The sequence below is a fragment of the Protopterus annectens genome, chromosome 8.part0 (assembly GCF_019279795.1).
Source record: "Protopterus annectens isolate FY-2018-M chromosome 8.part0, PAN1.0, whole genome shotgun sequence".
Classification (NCBI taxonomy): domain Eukaryota; kingdom Metazoa; phylum Chordata; order Ceratodontiformes; family Protopteridae; genus Protopterus; species Protopterus annectens.
In genome coordinates, this window is record NC_056741.1 from 1,184,506,212 (window position 1) to 1,184,528,634 (window position 22,423).

General features: G+C 41.8%; 1 protein-coding gene across 1 annotated transcript in view; it reads right to left on the reverse strand.

Moving 5' to 3' along the window:
• Window positions 1-22,423, reverse strand: part of LOC122808428 (carcinoembryonic antigen-related cell adhesion molecule 21-like) — a 395,996-nt gene that overhangs the window by 5,471 nt on the left and 368,102 nt on the right. Inside the window, exons 3-4 of the mRNA XM_044079390.1 lie at window positions 7,816-7,959; window positions 7,643-7,728 (exon numbers count right to left, since the gene is read on the reverse strand). Coding sequence (XP_043935325.1) covers window positions 7,643-7,728; window positions 7,816-7,959 — 230 coding nt within the window. The remainder of the gene's footprint in view (window positions 1-7,642; window positions 7,729-7,815; window positions 7,960-22,423) is intronic.

The window sequence follows — 22,423 nt, forward strand, 5'->3', positions numbered from 1 at the left end:
CATGAAAGATGGGTTAGTCCTGAGGGACACCATGTCAGCATGGAAGATGATGAAGGGCTCCACAGCCATGAGTGTTTGTAGCTTGGAGACTCTTCTGGCTGAAGTGATGGCCAGACGAAAAGCAGTCTTCCAGGAGAGAAATTTTAACTCTGCTGATGATGTTGGTTCAAAGGGGGGCAGGTTGAGCTTTTCCAAACACAAAGTTAAGGTCCCAAGTTGGGGTAGGTGCTCTTCTGGGTGGCCTCAAGTTGCTAGCCCCTCTTAAGAATTGTTTGATCAGAGTGTGTGAGAAAAGGGGCTACTCAGTGTGGAAATGAGCAGAAATAGCAGAGAGATGAATTTTAATAGAGGAAAAGGAGAGACCACTGTGTAGCAGGTCATCTAGGTAGTCCAGGATGAGAGGTAGGGAGGGCTGTTCCATATCGGCTCCCTTAGCCTGAATCCAGGTGCAGAACCTTTTCCATTTGTCAGCATAAGACTTTCTAGTGCTAGGGCATCTAGCCTCACATATAACATCTAGAACCTGTTTACTGAGGTTGGCAGATTGATCAGTGGTCAGGAAATAAGCCAGGCTTCCAAATTGAGGGTCTGCAATTGGGGATGCATGAATTATCCTTTCCTCTGGGTCAGGAGGGTTGGGGTCTGAGGGAGATGCCATGGTGACAGTGGGGACAGGCTGCGCAGCAGTGGGTACCAGTGCTGGTGAGGCCAGACTGGAGAAATCAAAATTGTCCTTGGTTTTTCTTCCCTTATTTTGAGCAGTACCCTGGTGATGAGAGGTAGTAGGGGAAATGCATAGACCAATAGACTGACCCAGGGGAAGGATACGGCATCCACTTTCCAAGCCATGCAGTGATGCTCCCTGGTGCAGAACTTGCTTAGCTGATGGTTTGTGTGGGAGGCAAAGAGGTCAACCTTCGGGGTGCCCCATTTCTGAGTTATTAGGATGAAGGTTCTTTTGTCTAACTGCCAATCATGTCGGGTCAGAAGATTTCTACTTAAGTGGTCTGCCAGAGAGTTTAGAGAGCCTGGCAGGAATTGTGCTAACAGGTGGAGTTGCATGGCAGAGGCTATGTGCCAAAGGATCATGGCCAGCCTGCATAGAGGGTAGAAGTGAGTCCCTCCCTGCATGTTGATATAACACATCACAGTGGTGTTGTCTGTTTTGATCAGGAGAGCCCCTGGGGAGAGAAGGGGCAAGAAAGCTGTCAATGTGTGCTGGACAGCTTTTGGTTGATGTGCAGATGGATTTGTTGTGGGCTCCATTGGCCCTGCATGCACCTGCCATCCAGGTGTGCAGCTTAGGCATAGTCTGATGCATCTGTGGCGATGGTCTGGGTGGCGGGGGTGGTGAGAAAGGTAGTCCCTTGTTGTGGGAGCATGCTACTGGCCACCAAAGAAAATCTTTCCTGAGGCAAGGTATCACTGGTATAAGAGTTTCCAGGTCTTGAGAGTGTTGACACCAAAGACTTTTTAGGTACTTTTGAAGTTTCCTCATATGCAGTCTTGTGTATGGAACAAGTAGAATGCAAGATGCCATGAACCCCAGAGCTTGTAGGATTTTCCTTGCAGATAAATTGGGTCTGGTGGCTAGTTGAGAGAAGTAGGCTGTCAGGTAAGTTTGCTTTTCTGGTGTAAGGAATGCCGTCTGGGATGCTATGTCCAGGCTTGCTCCCAGGAATATAATCCTTTGGGTGGGCACTAGTTTGGATTTCTTTTCATTGATAATGTACCCTAGGGAGGTCAGTAAGGACTTTACAAAGGTCAGGTGCTTGAGCAGCTTTTCCTGACTGTCTGCCAGAATTAGGCAGTCATCTAAGTATGGGTAAGTTTGGATATTTCTTTGTCTGCAAAAGGCAATGGTGGGAGCCAGACATTTTGTGAAAACCCTGGGAGCAGTAGATAAGCCAAAGAGAAGTGCAGAGAACTGAAAGTGCAGAGATCCTGCCCTGAAGTGTAGATATTTCCTCCATGATTCCCTGATAGGAATGTGAAGGTAAGCCTCTTTTAGGTCTAGGGTGGCTAGTCAAGCATCCTTGGAGAGCATGGGTAGCAGTTGTTGGAGGGTGAGCATTTTGAATTTTGGTATCACCAGGAAGGTGTTTAGAATGGATAGATCAAGGATGGGGTGCCAGGTGGCCTCTTTTCTGGGTACCAGAAAAAATCCGGAGTAGAAACCTTGGCCTTTCTGTTCTGCAGGAACGTGCTCTATTGCCCTCACAGAGAGCAGGGAAAGGACCTGCTTTTTCACCTCTGCCCACTGGTTTCTGGTAGATCTGGGAACCCTTTTGGGGTTGGAAGAGTGTATAAAGAAAATTTGTATCCCTGGGACACTATGTTGAGGACCCAGCGGTTGTTGGTAATGGTGGCCCAGGTGCTTGTGTGAAAGGAGAGTTTTCCTCCTAGGGGTAAGTGAAGGTGGGCAGAGGGAGGGGGTGGTGGAGGAGAGTCATTGTGAGTTCTTACCATTATGGGATGGCTTAGAACTCCCTGGTTTTGAAGTGGAGGAACTCCACTGCTTTGATCTCTGCATTCGCTGTGGCTGCTGTCTGGGGGGGTCTGCTTCCCTGGGGTCTGGGCTGAACTGACCTGGTGGGAGCAGGAAAGGACCAGTGCTTTGAGGGGCAATGCCTGCTGAACCTGGGTGGCTGGACTTATAGGAAATCCTTAACTGTCTGCGTAGATTTAGCTTTTTCTTCCATCTTTTTTAAGACCTCCTCTGCCTTGGTGTCAAATAAGTTGTCTTTGTGCAAGGGTGCATCCAATAATTTAGGTTTAACATGGTCTGACAAGGGCTGTTCCTTAAGCCAAGCATGCCTTCTAAGGAGAGAACCGGTGATGGCTGCCCTGTGTGAAGGTTCTAGGGCATCAAAACTACAGTGTAAGGTGTGCTTAGTTACTTGACTTGAAGAATGCATTAACTCCTGTAATTCTTTAGATTCTGCACAAGCAGGAAAGGAAGACCCTTTTTGTTTGAGGAGTTCCATGGTATGTTGCTGAAATTGTAGCATAAGGAACTGAGAATTTAGTGCTCTGATAGCAAGAATAGCAGAGGTATATACTTTTTTACCCCATCTGTCTAGTGCTCGGGAATCCCTATCTGAGGGGGTGGGATTCTTAGTAGAGGTTGCTGTAATTCCTTTAGGCCCTTGAGAAATTACCTCAGGGTCAGCAGTATGATTTTTGAAAAGAAATTTGTGTAAGTCAGGGACTCTGCAATACCTGTCAGGTTTTCTGGGAGCAGGAGGGAGGGTGTTAGGAGTCAAATTGGATTCCAGGAAAACATCGTCCACAACATCCATGACTATGTGAATAGCCAGGGGTCTGTGCTGTGAAATTCTCTGAGTCTCTTTTTAGACTGAGGGTAGTCCTGAAATTCCCATTGGAAATGCTCCCTTAAGGTATGAACAGTTTCCCCAAAGGAAAAGTCCTTGGGTGGAGAGGCTGAAGGAATGGAATCCTCTGCATCAGAATCCTCATAAGCAGAGAGGGGCTGCATGTCTTCATATTGAGATGCATCAGAGTCATCAGACTCCTGTTCAGACAAAACTACTGGGGACAGACCTCTTTTTTCTTTTGGGAGGTGTAGCTTGGCTTTCCCTGATCAGCATGATAAGGTCTTTCGCGATTTTAAGCATTTGTGATTGAGGCAAGGAAGCATGTGTCTGAGACAGAGTTGTTGGTTTCTTGGGTGTGGTTCGTACCCCAGGCCTTAGAAACTTGGTAGTTTTTGAAAGAACAGTAGATGCGAAAGAAATCATCAGTTTGTGTCGAGAATCGGTAATGCAAAGTACTTCCTTGGAAGCCAGTGCCTGTTCAGTGGCTCCAGACTCAGCCAAGGTAGAGACAACCACAGGATCCTTAGTCGAAGAAGAGTTTTGTGGCATACCAGACTCTGAAAGGGTATTGGTAGCGGCCTGCAAATCCACAGAAGTGGGCATCAAGGGCTAGGAAAGTACCTCACTGAGGACCGGAGAACTGACAACTAGCTTAACGGGAGCATTGTCGGTAGGTTTGGACCTGTACGGTCTGTCTCTGTCTTTATCCTTATGTTTTTTCAGAAGATCTGCTGTCGGATGGCTTACCAAAGCCATATCGGAATTCGAGGACTGTAAACGAAAATTTCTAGCAAGAATGAGGGTCCAACGACATATAGTTCTGGCATTAAACAAAGCACAAAAGTGACAGCAAGGGACGTCATGGTCTGGGCCTAAGCAAGTGATGCTGTAAGAATGAAAGTCTTGGTGTGGTATTTGCTTTTCACAGGCGAGACAATTGTTAACTTTTTCTGACATCGGTAAGAGAAAGAAAAAAGGATCCTCAACGGGGTACTTAGCTTTAGAAGACTTCAGCTTCAGTTTGGAAGATGAAATTCAGGTAGCAGCCAACCCGCACTCATTCGAACTGCTTCTGCTTCGAGGTCCTCACCAAGAAAGACTGATGTAAATGTGTCGGCTGCCTTGCTTTATACTACTGACAACCTGAAGTCAGTCCTGAAGTGACAGCAACCGAAGCAGACATACTAAGTCTCTGGTATTCGGGCCGGCCGAGGGCTACCCTGACAGGGATAACCCAAATGTGATGACTGCAACAATGAACCACGAAGAACATCAGGTTTTATACTTCATGTAAGTAGTCCAATAACAGCCTTTCCATCTTCATGCTGTTAAAATTATAAACCAGAGCTACTGACCCTAACAGGCCCTCTATTCAGCTTTGCCATTAATGGAAATATCTTCACCTGAGTTTACTTCAGGCCACATCCAGAATTAGCACTGACTGACCTGCTGTACTCCACAAATCTTTTGGTCAAAACCCTTATACTGACCCACAACAGATGAGAAAACAAGTTCCTGATTTGTCTTGCAATTCCAATATCCTTTTATACAGTAATAAACAGTAACTGACTTTCAATTAACTAATGTAGGTTACTGCCTGAATAAAGGGCTTTGGAAACTCTGCCAACTCTAGTCCATTTGCACATGTTTAAGGCTTTTTCCAACATTTCCAATATGTAAGATCTCTCACTATATACATATAAGGCTGTGTTGCTCTGTTGATATGCACAGACATTGAAACACAGGTGATTGATGCCAGCATTCTTAAAACATAGTTATCAAAAAAACAGTGCCTCAAAACTAGAAACAGTCATAAAATGAAATCAGATTGTTTCCTTTTGTGATCAATTAACTAAAACCCCACCACTAAATTCAGACATACTTTGAACTGTAGTAGTGTCATGAAAAGAGTTTTTCCTAAAGTAAAGTGCAGAGTTGGGCTTAGGTGCAGGAGCCAGGGCAGGGTTAAGGTTTTGGTTAGCACACATTAGTAAGCATGGGCAGGAGGGTGTATCCTAATGTTGTGGCATTAAAACCCAATCCCACACTTACCATAACCACAAGCACTCAATCTTATTACTTTTGGCACCTTCAGCACTCAACAAACAGTGTTTTCATGAATTCCCTGGGCACTTCACTCTATCAACAAGCTAGTCAATAGAGTGAAAAGCACCCACATATATGTATATCTACACATATATATATATATATATATATATATATATATATATATATATATATATATATATATATGGGTTTACCTGATAACACTGACATGCCAAAATACCGACAACGAAATAACCGACATGAAAAAAAAAATGAAAAAAAAAAAGTTAAAAAACACGAAACTTCACATGCCCAGCAAACCAAAATCCCGACAATCAGCAAAACAAATACCTTACCTGAAAAACACACACAGAACACAAGCACACCAAAAACCTTACAATCCTACACTAAACCTTACATACACAACTATCTATGCATTTACCTTAACCCAAACCCTAACCCTAAGGTCCGTCACTATCGCACACTTACCTTACCCGCACCCTAACCCTAACTCACTTAATCCACCCCTAACCCTCAAGTCCATCACTATCGCACACTTACCTTACCCGCAACCCTAACCCTAACTCACATAACCTGCCCCTAAACCTAAACTCCGTCACTATCACACACTTACCTGACCCGCACCCTACCCTAATGTCCGTCACTATCACACACTTACCTTACCCACACCCTGACCCTAATGTCCGTCCCTATCGCACACTTACCTTAACATGTCGGTGTTCTCAACGTCGGGATTCTCAACTGTCGGTCTTCTCCGTTGTCGATCTTCCGGTGTCGGTGTTCTCGTTGTCAGCGATCTGCGATTTCGGCATTTTCAGGTAGACCCATAGATATATATATATATATATATATATATATATATATATATATATATATATACATACACACACACACACATATACGTGTGCATGTGTGTGTATGTGTATATCAACAAGCTGTTCACCATAGTGAAGGGCAACCATACACACACACACACACACACACACATATATATGTGTGTGTGTGCATGTGTGTGTGTGTATACTTTATCTGTCTATATATACACATACACACACATGTATGCACACACATACACAGACTTATTTTATTATTAGAATATTTGAAATAATGCTCCTTTAAGAACTGATCTCCTCCTCACCCCCTCAACATCCCCTTTACGAACTTTCTAGACATTTTCTCAGTTCAGAACTGTCGTGCTTCCACTAAATATGGCATTCTTTCTTACTCATATTGTTCTTTTTTTTTTTATTTAAGTGCCATTACATAAAACATATGACGAAAAGATCCTCAAAATGAAATTCATGGACTGTCACATTAGTTAATGAGAGTTACTGGGCCAGCATTGCTTTCATAAGACTGCATTCACTCATAATGAAAAATTGTATTTTCATTATGCAGATGTTCAAAAAAAATTTTGTGCTGGGTTAATACAATACAGAGTTGTTGTTATACTATCCTCCCAAGATGCTGTGTGTTGACATATCTTGGGAGTGTTCACATGACCACTGCAGTCAAAAGGCAGCCTTTTAACTCTGTATATTATAGTGATCTCACAGATGATTACACGAGTAAGGATGACAAATCTTAAAAATAGGATTGTTGTTGCTTGATCTCTTTCTCTCAAATGACAACCATATCATGTACAACATTTGCTGAAAATCGCTTTTCTGCACACCAACTTATGAAAATATGCTTTTTCCTGTATAAAAACATTTTCAGTTTCAAGTAATTTGAAACTAATATGCATGGATCAAAAATCTAAGTAAATATTAAACAGTCTATTTCTTAAAACAAAATAATAGTATAGGTGGGTATGCACACTTGAATTTTTTGACTGGTGTGAAAATTAACAATACTACAGACAGACTTGTCAAAGTCAGCCTTCTTATATTTGTTGGCAAACTAGAGTTCTACAGAAATATCTATCAGCCTCTTAGTGCCAAAAATTCAGACAAAGTCAAACATAATGGGGGGACAAAGACCTAAAATCAGGGTACAGAGTTTAACTACTGTTCTTATAAACTTAGAAAGTTAACAGAATAACAGATTTTACAATAGGATGCTTTTTCTGGTGGAAATGGTCTGAAACTCTATGATTTAACCCGCAATTACCTGACAAAAAATACCACATTGTTCGAGAAACAGACCAAAAATATGAGACACAATGAGAAAACTCTATGAAATTCTAGACATTTGAAAGATATATGTCTAACAAAAATAAAACCAGCAAGACTCACCTGACAATGTACATCTGGAAGGCGATTCTCATATATGGGCAGTCCATTTGAAACATTAAAATTTTCATATGTCCTGACATTACTGGCTGTAAATTTTGACACATTACAGTTAATAATGAGTTACATTTTATTTTACTAAATGTAAAACAAGTTTTTTTTTTTCTTGAGCTCACCATTTGATCTGTTTTCATCAGGCATTCTGAATTTCTTCAGCAGGACTGCCCCAACAGTCAGAATTAAAGCTAAGCTTACCACAACCCCAATAGAAATCCCTACAATAGCTCCTGCAGAAAGGATTCCATTTTCAAGATGAGAATCTGCAGACACGAAAAAGACCATATATCAATTAAACAAGCATTGTTCTGAAGAAAACAAAAAGACACTAGGGAGTTGCAAATGAACTATAACAAAATACAAAAGTGATTTTTTTATGAGTAAATAAAGCTGCAATTACTTTCTATGAAGAGTGTCATTTGTTGTCCTTTCATCTGCAAGTGATCCAAATCATGGCAGCCTCCCCTATAAAAGTTTCAAGGAACTTTTTTTGTTTCACTTTTAAAAATACATATGTTGTGCCTCTGTTATTTCAATTTGAAGTGCTCGTTTAATTACTTCAGCCATAATTTTAACAAGAACAAAACACTTAATTTTAGCTTTAGTTTATTTAGACTCAGATACTGTAGCCAGAATAAAAAAGAAGTATAAAAGTAATTGCTAATGAAAAAGTGTTGTGATTTCATAATATATTTGTGGCACAAGCTTCCAGTAGTTACAGTCAAAATGCCATTTCCATAAGGTATTATAATGTATTGTCATATCCAGCATTTATGAAAGTTGCTTTTCATTTCCTCACTTGATACTGGGATGTGGTGAAACGGAATAATGGAAGCAGGACAATCTTTCTACAATAAAAATACAAAAGAGTTTCAAAATAATCAGTCTTCAAAATGTCTTCTCTGACTCCTTCTCAGGATCATGTTTTTCTGGGTTGTAGGATTCAGACTGTGCCTATGCTGGCATCCCTGTCTCCTCCCAAGGTTTTAACTCTCATATTCTTTGAAACTCTTCTTCTTTTGTCCTCTATTACAACCTGGAGATTTTGAGAGTTCTGGGATTCATGGCATCCACCATTCCTATGCTCCCTCTGGCCAAACTTCACATGAGATAGTTTCAGTGGTATCTGAAGTCAGTTTGTCTTCAACATATGCATCCTCTAGACTTTGTAGTTACTCTTCTACCTTGTCTCAAGAAGGAACTTCCATGGTGTATTCAACAGCTGACTCTAAATTCATGCCTTCATTTTCATCCCCCTCTTCCCTTTCAGGAGCTGTTCACAGATGTTTCAGAAACGGGATGGGGAGCAGCTTTTGGCTCCCTAAAGGTGCAGGGGGTGTGGCTGTCTTATCAGCAGAAACAGTACATCAATGTCAAAGAGATGAGTGTTCTTCTACTGGCTCTTCAGGCTTTTCATCCTCTCATCTCCTAGGACCTCCCAAGGTGTTTACATATGATACAACTGTGATGTAAACAAACAGGGAGGACAACAACATACCTTCTTTGTCAGTTGGCTCTCTTGGTGTGGGATCTTGCTGTCCAGTATCAGGTGATTCTTCAGGCAGTTTACATTTCCTCAGGTCAAAACTTGGGTGGCAGATGCTCTGAGCAGGTCCTTACCTCTATGCCACAAACGGATATGTCACAGGGATGTGTTTCCAGACATTGTCCACCAACGGTTTACTCCTCAAATAGATCTTTTTGCCTCCCCTCTGAAAAAGCAACTTCCTCTGTTTTGTGCCAGAGTCTTAGGTCCTATGGTTTGGAAGGTGGCCACCCTATCTTCTTTTTGGAAGGGGATATTTCTTTACACTTTTCCTCCCCTTCCTGTCATTGCAAAGGTCCTGTTCACAATTCAACAGGATGCTCCCAAAATCTTGTTGGTGACTCCCTTTTGCCTGAGACAGCATTGGTTCCCTCTTCTTCTGCATTTAGCCAAGGGCAATCATCACAAGTTACTTCACAGGGTGGAATTACTCACACAGGACAAGGGATCTCTCATCCATCTCCACCTGTCCACTCTTCATTTGACACTGAAGATGATACAGTTTTGATTCCACATAGATACCTTTTTCTGAGGATGTGCTTAGGGTCTTGCAGGAGGCTAGGAAGCCCACTGCTAGAAAATTCCACCTATCCAAATGGAATAGGTTTTCTATGTGGTGTTTTTCTCATCATTTGGATCCACTTTCTGTGAATGTTCCTTTGGTTCTCTCTTATCTCTGTGAAATGCTCAATACCAGGTTTGCTTATTCTTCTATTACGGCTCAATTATCAGCTATCTCTGCTTGTCTGCCTTTGTCTCCTCCTTTAACATCTAGATTTGAAGATAAACAATTTCTTAAAGACGTCCTTCATAATAGGCCTCCCAGGAAACCTGCTCCTCCCCCCTGGGATATTAATTTTGTTTTGGAAATACTAACTCAGGCTCCTTTTGAATCTGCAGCTTCAGCTTCCTTGTAACATTGCTGTTTGAAGACTGTACTTTTGTTAGCCCTTACTTCTGCCAGATGGGTGCCTGAGCTTCAACCCCTTATCCCTTGCCCTTCTTTTTTGATGTTTCATAACAACAGGGTGTCCTTCCGTACAAATCCTTCTTTCCTGCCTAAGGTGGTAAATGAGCTGTCCCTTAATCAGTTTATTTATTTGGCCTTTTTCCCCATCTTCGCAATCTGCCACTGAGAGGGTGCTGCACATGTTGGATGTGCATATAGAACTCAGATTTTATTTGGATAAGACTAAGACCATTAGAAAAACTAATTAGCTTTTCATATCCTTTCATCCTAGGTCCTTTGGTTTAGCTGTGCCCATGCAGACTATTTCTTCTTGGATTTCTAAACCTATTTTCGTTTGTTATTCTTTTCATGGTAAGAGCCTTCCTTATTCTATTAAGGCTCAGTCTATTAGATCTGTGACTTCTTTTGGAGTTTTTTTCAAGGGTTTGGATACTCACTCTATTCTTTAGGCAGCCATCTGGATGTCTGTGCATACTTTTACCAAGCACTGCAAGTTGGATGGAATCTCCAGAGGTAGAACTGGTTTTGCTAGGGCCATCCTTCATGGCTTTCTAGAAGGCTCTGCTGGTCCTCATCCCCTTCTTCCTGATATTTGGTACTCTCCCTAATGTTATGAATACTGCAACAGTGAAATGGAAGGAGATAGCACAGTTGTATAAAATCTTACCATAGCAGTAGATGTTCTTCTTCACTGTTGCAGTATTCACTCCCTCCCTCCTTCTCCTGGTCCATTTGTCTTCTGGATATACTAGTTATCTCTTTTTTTTTCCTTGGACTGGCTTTCCTACTGGGGCTTGTAGTTCTGAGGATGGTATGTCCAGATGTCATCTTTATACCCTAAGCTACAGAAGAGCATATGTGTGATGTATGGCATACTTTAAGACAACCTAAAGACTTTGGTATACTGGCTAGGCATTGGGCTACCCTTTACAGGGAAGGCCTAGTGTTATGAATACTGCAACATTGAAGAGAAGGACATCTACTGTTATGGTAAGATTTTACACAACTGTACTTTCCTTTTAAAAAAGGCCTTAGACTATTTCAAGGATGCACTGGGCATGTGATTTTGACCCACATCAAAGTCAGAAATAACTGTCAACTGAACTTTAATAGTAGAGTAACTGAGCCCTGAGTGAGACAGCCTAGTCAGGAAATCCAAAATAGGCTGTATTGGGGCAGAGAAAGGATCTAAATCCCTAGAAGAAGCCCAGATAGAAAAAAGAATTCCAATTGCTAGCATAAACTTTCCTAGTGGATAGCTACTGGGATGAAGACGAGATATGTAACTCGTTTAGAAAGCTTGAGATCTGACCGTCATGGGAACTGGACCATCCAAGCAGTCAGTATGAAGGATTCCAGGTTCAAGTGCAGTTGACCCGAGGGGTGAGAGATCAAATCTGGAATTGTGTCCAGGACTCAAAACAGGTACAAAAGGTGATGTCACATGAAGGGAAACCAGACCAGTATGGGCCAGAAGGGAATAATGAGGATTACGTCAGTGCTTCACAATGCACACCTGAGTTGCTCATAGGGCAGCAGTACAGAGCAGCTCTGATAAACTCAGCATAAATCAGCACAAACACACTTAAGCAAAGTTAAATGATTTTAAAAAATTAAGCAAAGGGAAATCCCAAGACTGAACCTTATTCCAGCAATCCCCTACTCAGATGTTTACTTGACTGCACACTTCTACTACAAGGGTGCAGGGGGGCCTTCTTAATGTAAGATGGCTCGTTTTAGTGCTGAAATGGTACCAAACAGTATGGATTCAGCAAGCCTATGCAATAAAATGCAGAATTACTAGAAATTCAAAGTGCAGCGAATTGCAGTGACAACAGCAAAAAAAAAAAAAAAACATTTTAAATAAAGCAGCAATTCAATAGAATATTTCCACAAGAGTGTAGATCACATATCTTCCTAGTGTGAAATAACTGGTCTGGAACCCAAGTGCTTAAATGAGAACAAAGACACATGGGATAACAGGCACAATAACCCTTCATCAGCAATTCCCAGCTAAGAAGGTTGAAGGCTACACTCTCTTGCCACAAGAGTCTAGACCACTGACCTTCCTAATGTAAAATAACTGGTTGGGAGCCCAAGTGCTTAAACCAGAACCAAGACACTTTCAGAATAATAGACACAATAAACCTTCATTCAGCAATTCCTAGCTTAGAAGGGTGTGGGCTATCCTCTCCTGACACAAGAGTTTAGGCCACAAAACTTCCTAATGTAAAATAACTGGTTTGGAGCCCAAGTGCTTAAACCAGAACAAAGACACTTAGAACAGGCACAATAAGCCTTCACCAGCAATTCACAGCTTAGGAGGGTATAGGCTACACTCTCCTGCCACAAGAGTCTAGACTACAAACCTTCTTAATGTAAAACAACTGCCCTATAATGCATGCACACAAGTCACTCCACAACAAGTACAAATATTACTCTGTCATCGTCCATGTTGGAGTGAATGACTTGAGATGTACCTGAAAAGAGACATGGAAGAGCTCTTGGATCATGTGGCCCAGGCAGGTATGACCTTAGCCCTGAGTAGCATCCTGCCTTCGCCCAGAATTATACCACAATATAAGAACAAAATGATTGACTTCAACAATTGGCTAAGCTTCTGGTGTCATTCAAAGGGGATCCAGTATCTGTCTGCCTGGGACGACATGATTGACAGACCATGATGCTTTGCCAGAGATGGTCTGCACCTGTCACCCCTGGGATTCAGGTTACTGGCTAAGGCTCTTGCCACCCCTATAGTGCCTTTTTTAGGCAAAGTTCAAAGGACAAAACCACCACCGTAACAGGTACAAGCATGCAAAATCTGAAGGTAATGCTACTCAATGCTATAAGTCTAAACCTCAAAATGCACTCTCTCAAGGCACTCCTAAAAATGGAGAACATCGATATCTGTGCAGTAACTGAGAACTGGTTCAAGGCTCCAGAGAGCAACCCTGCAATATCAGGCTACAACTCTTACCACACTTTTCAGCCACCAAAGCAGGACCGAAACACTAAAGGTGGAGGAGGGTCAATATTCACCAAGGATATTCACACCACCAGGCTAGTTGCCCAACACAATGCGTCTGAAATTCTCCAGGTGCAACTAACACTAGGTAAGACTGCAATCCAAATTGTAGCTTGCTACAGATCCCCCACCATACCCCAAGATTCTCACTACACCTTTCTAAACATACTGGAAAATATTAAGATAGAACCAAACACCCTAATACTCAATGATTTTAACTACCCAGCCATTAACTGGGAAAACTACTCATGTACCAACACCTTTGCCCAACGGTTCTTGGAATTCATAAATTCCAATGCCCTGGATCAACTAATCCATAGTCCCACCAGGGGCTCCAATATCCTAGACCTGGTCATTACCAACATGGAAAATCGATGCTCCACACCTATGGTCACCCCGTCGTTAGTCAGGTCTGACCATAAACTAATCACCCTTAACATCCACATCCCACCCCCACCCCCCAGTAAGGAAACCATCATAAAAAACTTCTCCAAAGCCAACTTAATGTTACTCAAGTCAGAAGTGACAAACTTCATGACACCCATGCAGACGGGAACTGAAAGTTCAACTGCTGAATTCTACACTAAGGCACTGTACGAGCACATCCACTCATGCATGAATCGTGCCATCCCAAATAGAACCAAGGTGCTCTCATCCAAAAAAAGGAAGCCAATCTGGTGGTCCCCTGCCATAAACAAACTTTACAACAAAAGGAAGAAACTGTTGCAGAAAAAAGGAAAATCCCAGGATGCAAAAAACTTCCTTACCAGCCTCAGTAAGAAACTGAGATCCCTCATAAAATGCTCCAAAGCTAGTTACAAAAATAAAATTGCCAAAGATTCCAAAGACAACCACAAGGCATTCTATAACTATGTCAAGAATCTAAATGGCAATGCTCAGATCTGCTCTGAGCTAAAACAGAATGGCATTAAATATACTGATCCCAAGGATACTGCCAATATCCTGGCAGAATGATTCAGTGCCAACTTTACCCCCCCCTCTCACCCACTAAATGGCCCATCTCAATACCGGAAGATTGCCAAATTCTGGTGATAACGGCCACACAGGTAAAAAACGCACTCTCCAAAGCTAAGAATACGGCATCCATGGGACCAGATGACATCCCGGGCTGTGTACTACATGAACTACAATATGAACTGGCACCTCACCTAAGTGTCATGTTTAATCATAGCCTCACCTCAGGTTTCGTGCCCACTGAGTGGCGCAGAGCTACAGTTATCCCACTCCACAAGGGGGATCCACCTTGGAACCCGGAAACTACCATCCCATCAGTCTGACAAGCCTTATCTGCAAGGCCATGGAGCATATTATCATGGAACTTATAAACAAAGACAATGGCAACCTTCAAACACTGGACCCCACCCAGTTTGGGTTTGTGAAGGGCCGATCTTGTCTCTTGAACCTGATTGACTTCTTTGAATCAGTCTCCAGAGCCATGGACAAGGGTAAGGTGGTCCACACAGCCTATCTAGACCTTGCCAAGGCCTTTGAAACCATCCCCCACTCTGGAATCACAGCTAAACTTACTAAGCTGGGCATTAATCCCTATGTCACCCAATGGGTTGCTAACTGGCTTACTGATAGAACCCACACTGTAAAAGTAACCAACTCCAAATCCAGCTCCAGACAAGTGACAAGTGTTCAGTCCAGGGACCGCTCTTGTTTGGCATCTACTTCTCTGAAGTACAGGCCAAAACTAAGGGACTCTGGATAACAAAGTTCGCAGATGACTGCAAACTGGGAGCCATTATTGAATCCCCAAATTATGTGGATACTCTACAAAAGGGCCTTACAGAAACAGATGCTTGGTGCCAGAGCCATGGGCTTAAGCTCAGTGCCAAGAAATGTACAGTTATCCCCTTTGGGAAAAAACATGTATCCGTGAATTACCATATAGGAGGCAGTACACTAAACACCGAAAGTGTGATAAGAGACTTAGGGACACAAGTGGACAGTGGTCTCAACTTCGATAACCACATCGCCACAACAGTCAGGAAATCCTTCTATGTGGCACACCTCATCACTAAGGGCTTTTCATCCAAAAAAAAGAAGGTCATTGTCCCACTGTACTCACCCCTCATTAGACCCATTATAGAATACAACGCCCCGTTTCATATGTACCTCTAAAGACATCTGCAACAACTGGAAAGGCCGCAGAAATACCTCACTAAAATAATCACAGGCCTAAAGCAGATGCCCTACACTGGCCGCCTTAAAAAACACCAGCTATACTCTGTCACATATTGTCTACTCAGTCGTGATCTCTTCTTAACATACAAGACCATGTCAACCCCAGAGCTGTTGGACATGCTACACTTAAAGAAATCCCAATCCCTCAGAGCCACATGCTCCAGGGATCTAAACCTTGTCATCACAATAAACAAAACATGCTGGAGGGATAGGTTCCTGACCCAGAGACTCCCCAGACTCTGGAATAGATTGCCCATACATGTCAAGCAGAGTGCCTCTTTGGTCTTCCTCTTCAAAACGAACCTTGACGATTGGATGGGAGAAAGGAAATTCTCTCTGGAGATCACGTCAGTCACCCTGCTAGACAGGGGTCCAGGGAAGTAAATAGTGTGGGAAGAAATAGCCAGGGAATAGTTATGGCTAGGCTTGTATAGGCCCTAGGGCTGATAGCCTAGTACCAACCTATGAACCTATAAGTGCTTAACCAAAATTAGGAGGCTTAGAATAACAGTTTCAATTTAATTAGGCTATTACCTAGCAGTAATAAATGCTGCAGAATAAATTCAATTGAACACTTTAAGAACAAGCAGCAAAAGTAAAATAAAGCAATAAAGTAGGAAGAAACACAAATACAGTAAAAGCAGCTGAATAAAGTGCTATTATTTTAAGATAAGTGGGAAGGGAGGAAACAGAAGATAATTCAAGGTTAAGAAACTAAGGGGGTGGGCCTTCCCAACTAATCGCTCCTTACTCTGTAGAATAAGCTGATGAAATGGAAGTGGGAGGAGTGTCCAAAATTGTTATTTATAGTAGGGGCAGGCAACCCAAAAGCCACCAAGTTCAAGAATACAACATTTGGGTAGGTGGGCTGGAAAAATAAAATGCAGACAGATATCAGCAATATTCAGGCACACTACAACAAGCAAGCCAAACAAGTACCCCAGCTAAATAGAAAAAGCTACAAATATTACTAGCTAAATGAAGAATGCTGTTTCTCACCTACTTCCACTAAGTAGCTGATGTTATTCATAGTCTGCCAAGGAATTCCTTGCTAACATTTCTAACTTACCCTAGCCAAGACGTCTTAAAACTCCAACAGAACATAAAACTTAAAACAAAACAAATGTAATGCAAGAAAAAGATAAAAAATAGACATAACAAAACCTTAAATGAAAAACTTCAATCCAAAATAAAATGCAGACAGAGATCAGCAAGATTCAGGCAGAGTACAGCAAGCAAACCAAACAAGCACTCCAGCTTAACAGAAAGGCCTGCAAATATTTTTAACTAAATGAGGAATGCTATTTTTCAGCTCCTCCCACTAACTGGCTGATACTATTCACTGTTTGACAAGGAATTCTTTGCTAACTTTTCAAACTGACCCTTGCCAAGACCTCTTAAAACTCCAACAGAACAGAAAACTTAAAACAAAACAAATGTAATAGAAGAAAAAGATATAAAATAGAAGTAACCAAACTCTAAATGAAAAACTTCAATTCACAATAAAATGTAGACAGACATTAGCAATATTCAGCCAGAGCAAAACAAGCAAGCCAAACAAGTACTTCAACTAAATAAAGATGCTTCCAAATATTTCTAGCTAAATGAGGAATGTTATTTCTCAGCTCTTCCAACTAATTAGCTGATATTATTCAGTGTTTGCAAAGGAATTCTTTACTAACTTTTCTAACTGACCCTAGCCAAGACATTTTAAAATTCCAGCAGAACAGAAAACTTAAAAACAAAACAAATGTAATACAAGAAAAAGATAAATAAATAGAAGTATCTAAACCTTAAATGAAAAGCTTCAATTCGAAATAAAATGCAGAGTTTGACAATATTCAACAGAGTACAGCAAGCAAGCCAAACGAACATGCCAGCTAAATAGAGATGTCTTCAAATATTTCTAGCTAAATGAGAAATGCTATTTCTCTGCCCCCTACCACACTAATTAGCTGTTGTTAATCACTGTTTACAAAGGAATTCTTTGCTAACTTTTCTAAATGACCCTAGCCAAGACCTCTTAAAACTCCAACAGAAAAGAAAACTTAAAATAAAACCAATGTAATACAAGAAAAAGCTAAAAAATAGAAGTAACCAAACTCTAAATGAAAAACTTCAATTCACAATAAAATGTAGGCAGACATCAGCAATATTCAGGTAGAGTACAGCAAGCAAGCCAAACAAGCACGCCAGCTAAACAGAAAAGGCCTCCAAATATTTTCTAGCTAAATGAGGAATGCTATTTCTCAGCTCCTACCACTAATTAGATGATGTTATTCACTGTTTGCCAAGGAATTCTTTGTTGACTTTTGTAACTGACACTAGCCAAGACCTTTTAAAACTCCAAAAAAAAAAAAAAGACAAAACAAATGTAATACAAGAAAAAGATAAAAAAATTGAAGTAACCAAACCATAAATGAAAAACTTCAAATTAAAATAAAATGCAAATAGAGATCAGCAATATTCAGGCAGAGTACAGCAAGCAAGCTGAACAAGCACTCCAGCTAAAATAGAAATGCCATCAAATATTTCTAGCTAAATGAGGAATGCTATATCTCAACTCCTCCAACTTATTAGCTGATGGCATTCAATGTTTACAAATGAATTATTTGCTAACTTTTCTAAGTGACCCTAACCCAGACCTCTTAAAACTCCATCCAACCAGAAAACTTTAAAACAAAACAAATATAGTACAAGAAAAAAAAAGAAAAAAAAATAGAAATAACCAGACCATAAATGAAAATTTCTTTTTGAAAATAAAATGCAGATATCCCATCCCATATGCCATCCCAGGAGAGAAACACCAATGGTTACTGCGGCTGGGGATGTGGGGAGTACAAAAGGATGCCCTAAAGAAGTTAGCAGGGAGGAGATCCACCAGTAAATGTGCTGTCAACACATATTGGTAAGGTGGATGGGATAGGACATTGGATGGGTGTAGACAGAGCACTAAGTAGACAGGGGGCCAAATTCAGGAAGCCTCCGTGTAAGAGTTATAACTCTTACACGGAGGCTGCAGTTAAACGGTGTGATGTCAGCATGTCATGCATATGCATGAGGTGCATGAGGTATGCTGAATCACACTGTAACTCTTACACGGTCCGTGTAAGACAGTAGGCGTGTCCAGAGGCTAAGCCCTGCAAGCGGACACGCCCCCGGAAGTCTAGAATGGCAGAAAGTAAACAGCCACGAGAGAGGCCATGGAAATGTGAATAAACACACTACACAACACATGACCCCACAGACCAGCAATGTAAAATGTAAAAAGTTAACACATGTTATAAAATGTAAAATGAAAACTTTTTTATTTTTTTTTTAAACCCCGTAAATGTTTGCTAATGTGTGCGCTCGTGTGTGCGGGTGTGCTACTAGCGCAACTGCAGTTAGCAATCAGTGGAAAAGGATATAAGAACTAAATATGCAAAGTAAGCCAAGAAGCAATAGCATAGCGGTAGAGCTCTTGGCTTAAGAGCAGGCGAGCAACGTTCGAGCCCACACAACATCCTTTTTTTTTTGTAAATAAGCACTAAAAAGGCCCCTGACAGTATTGTACAAATGTAAAAGTATTTCCTTTTGTAAAATGGAATGAAATGGAGCATATATTTTCAAGTAATACAATAATAAAAATATTTAGAACTGTACTGATAGCTAAGCTGCTGTCAAACAAGGTGAGACAGAGTGCCCGTAGCTGAGTAGTGCTTTAAAGTCTGCAAATTGCTTGCCCGTAGCTAAGCACTGGTTTAACAGGCTCAAACTGTGTGCAACTAGCTGTGCTTAGCTTAACATGCGTGTTAATAGCCAATTAAGGTTTAACCCAGCGCACACCATTTGAGCGGAGGTGCGCGCCGCGCCCACAAGCTAACTGCTGGGCAACGTTAAGCAAGCTGTATCAAAAGTGCCTTTACACAGACACACCTCTCAGCCTGTCTAGACAGTCATAAAAACTAAAAATCTGTGGTCAGATTTGAACCTAGGATACCATGCACTAGAGTCAAGGTACTAAACCACTAAGCCATGACAGTTGTACTTAGAAATGCAGACATAGCATATATATAGGATGTAATCCAAAATGGAGCATGATAAAGCAGTTTCTGTGAAGTTGATACAATTCCAAAACGGCCAATCATAGAAATGTGTGGGAAAATCGGCATATATAAGCCCCATAGGCGGGAATACACAGCATAAACGATTGTAGAATAGACCTGCAGGCAGAATGAGTGGAGTAGGGGAGGGACGTTTCTTTCGAGCACAGCGGTAGGGCATTGAGGAGTCCAGATACATGTTCTGGCTCCTAGTTCACCATCATGAGGCCCAACTCATGCAGGGCCAGGTCTCATGGGGAGCATACAGGGTGGAGGCATGGGACCAGTTGGCTCATGATCTCACTAGTGCTACTGGGATTCCACATACCGGTGAGTAGGTCCGTCACCACCATGCGGACCTGAAGCGACGTAAACAAGATCAGTTGACCCAATGGATCCAGGAGGCCCGGGATATGCCCAACGCCCCACTACTGAGTAAGTTACATTTTACTTATGTATGTAAGGAATTCAACTAGCTGATACCATGGAGATGTGTATTCCAATATTACTTGTTTTGTATTACAGCTGCAGGTGTCCGCTCTGCGAATCGCAGGGCACATGACCGCAGGCTGGTGCGGCTGTGCCACCATGCAGGTTAGTAACCCCACCTAGTACTTGTAAATAAATATTATAGTGTAGCACGTAGCAGAATACGGCAGTGTATTGATTAAAAGTAATAGAATGTGCAAGCAACAAGTGAAAGTCTGCAGGTATGGCTGCAACAAGTTCATCAGTATGCAAGTGAAACTGGAAATATAATTGATAGAAATAAATAGTTCTGTAATACAGATGTCCCACCATTAATTAAATGTAGTATAACCTGCAGTAGTCTCAAGAGTACAGCTTCAGAAGCTGAGTTAATCACATGTGAGATATATCCCCTGTTGAAATGCTGAATCATGACAGAAGAGAGGCTGCTGGAAAGTGTTTGAATCACCACAGGTCTAATATGTGAACAAAGCCTAGAAGTACCAACCTGAACTGTGAAATAGCAGGATGTGTGAGAGTGACAGAAAGGGTCATGTATCAATAAATAAAGTAGTAATAACTCCTGAATATATAAGCCTCAGTGTGGTTCTACAGAACTAAATGCATGTGGGAATTAAAAATTAACATCCCAAAATGATTTCAGTGTGTCTGAATCTTGAATGTTTAAGCCAAAATCTGTATATGGTGATGACAGTCAACAATTTTCAGATAGAATGAATGATTGTCTGACATACTAAACATCCATAGTTGTCCCCTGCCCTGTCATCAAAATGTAGCAGGATGATGTATCTGATCAAATTCAAAATAACTAGGATAGTGATGTATATGTAACAGGTCTAGCATGACAGTCAATTAAAAATCATTTGGAAACTATCACCCACAAGTTAATTGTGTTTCCATTACAAATGTATATCAATATATAATTTATGAATGTGTCATCATTTTCTTTCTCCACCCCACCCTATAATTGCAAATTAAAAAACTCACTAAATATTGGTATGTGAATATTTCATTAACCATGGACATTTGTCCTGTAGTTTCAAAAATATATGCATGTCCGTTGTTGCATGTGCTCTGTTCATACCTGCAAACCCAATGGCCTGTTGCCATTAATCAACCCTGCATGTTGTTTGATTGTGTATTTCTGTTCAAATAATGCATGTGATATTGATATGCCTGTTGTTCAATGGTGTTAATATCTGGGTGTTTGTTTAATGGGAATACCAATGCATGCTGTTACAAATAATTTGAATGGAATAATATGCTACTAACCCAAACTAACATAACATACTCACAAACCTAGAACGCTTGGGAAGGCGGGTCCCAGTGGACCCACCTCTCCCACCTCATCTGGCGATTGCACCTGGCACTAGTGCCCAGGCCGGACCCTCCTCTGGTGGCCCTGTGCCACCTTCGGGTGGAAGCTGCAGGGGATGGGGCCTGTCCCCCTCTGCAAGTGTGGCGGAGGAGCCCGGCCCACTCACCCTCCAAGGTGTCCGGTCTGTGGTGCAAAGGGAGATTCAAGACTCTGTTCTTGGGCCCCTACGCCAGCTTGAGGCCCGGGTGTCACAGCTTACGGGCATGCCCGTTGTCCCGCCTGCACAGCCCCCAGCACAGCCCCGTCCTAGGCTGTGAAGGAACAGTGGCAACTGCCTATGGGTAGGGATATCAGTTCCACTGTTGCCATCTGTGGGCTCATGTGCCCTGGATATCCCAACCTCCGTCCCCGTCAATTGTGTAACCCCCCCACATGTGTCATACACTGCCCCTGTATGTGTCTTGTCTGTCTTGTCTGTTAGCCTACCCAACCTACCTCCCCAGCTATACCGACTACCTTCCCATGACATACCACTCTTACCTGAAAAAAAAAAAAAAGGGCACTCTGTACCCACAAAAAAATTATGCCCCATACATAGCTGTCCATGTTGCACACATGTCCGCTAGACATTGAAACTGTAATTACAATTGGCTGTACAACAGGTATTAATGTTGTCCTGACACCTCTCTCAGGGGTGGAAGGTTTCAAATGTCATGCCAAATTACATACAAATGCACAGCTGTTGCTGCCAAAGACATGGGCAGCTATGGGCCTCACCTACATCCCTCCTGAAAATCCCAAGCTTGTTTCCCTACTGTCTTACCCTCTTTGTGACCCCTTTTTCACCACTTTCCTGTCACCCCTTTTTCTTTTCTTTCAAAGAAAATAGCGTGGGTGTGCGCTTGTTTGCACGGAGCTAAACGCCAGTGCGCATGCGTGAGCTCCGTGCAAACGAGCGCAGACCTGGTTTTAAGTGCTTAAAAGTGCCTTTGGCACTTTTGATTGACAGGTCCTGTACTCATTTTGAAAGAAAAATAAATTCTTAGTGTCAGTCTCAAACCCAGGACCGTGGTAACACTA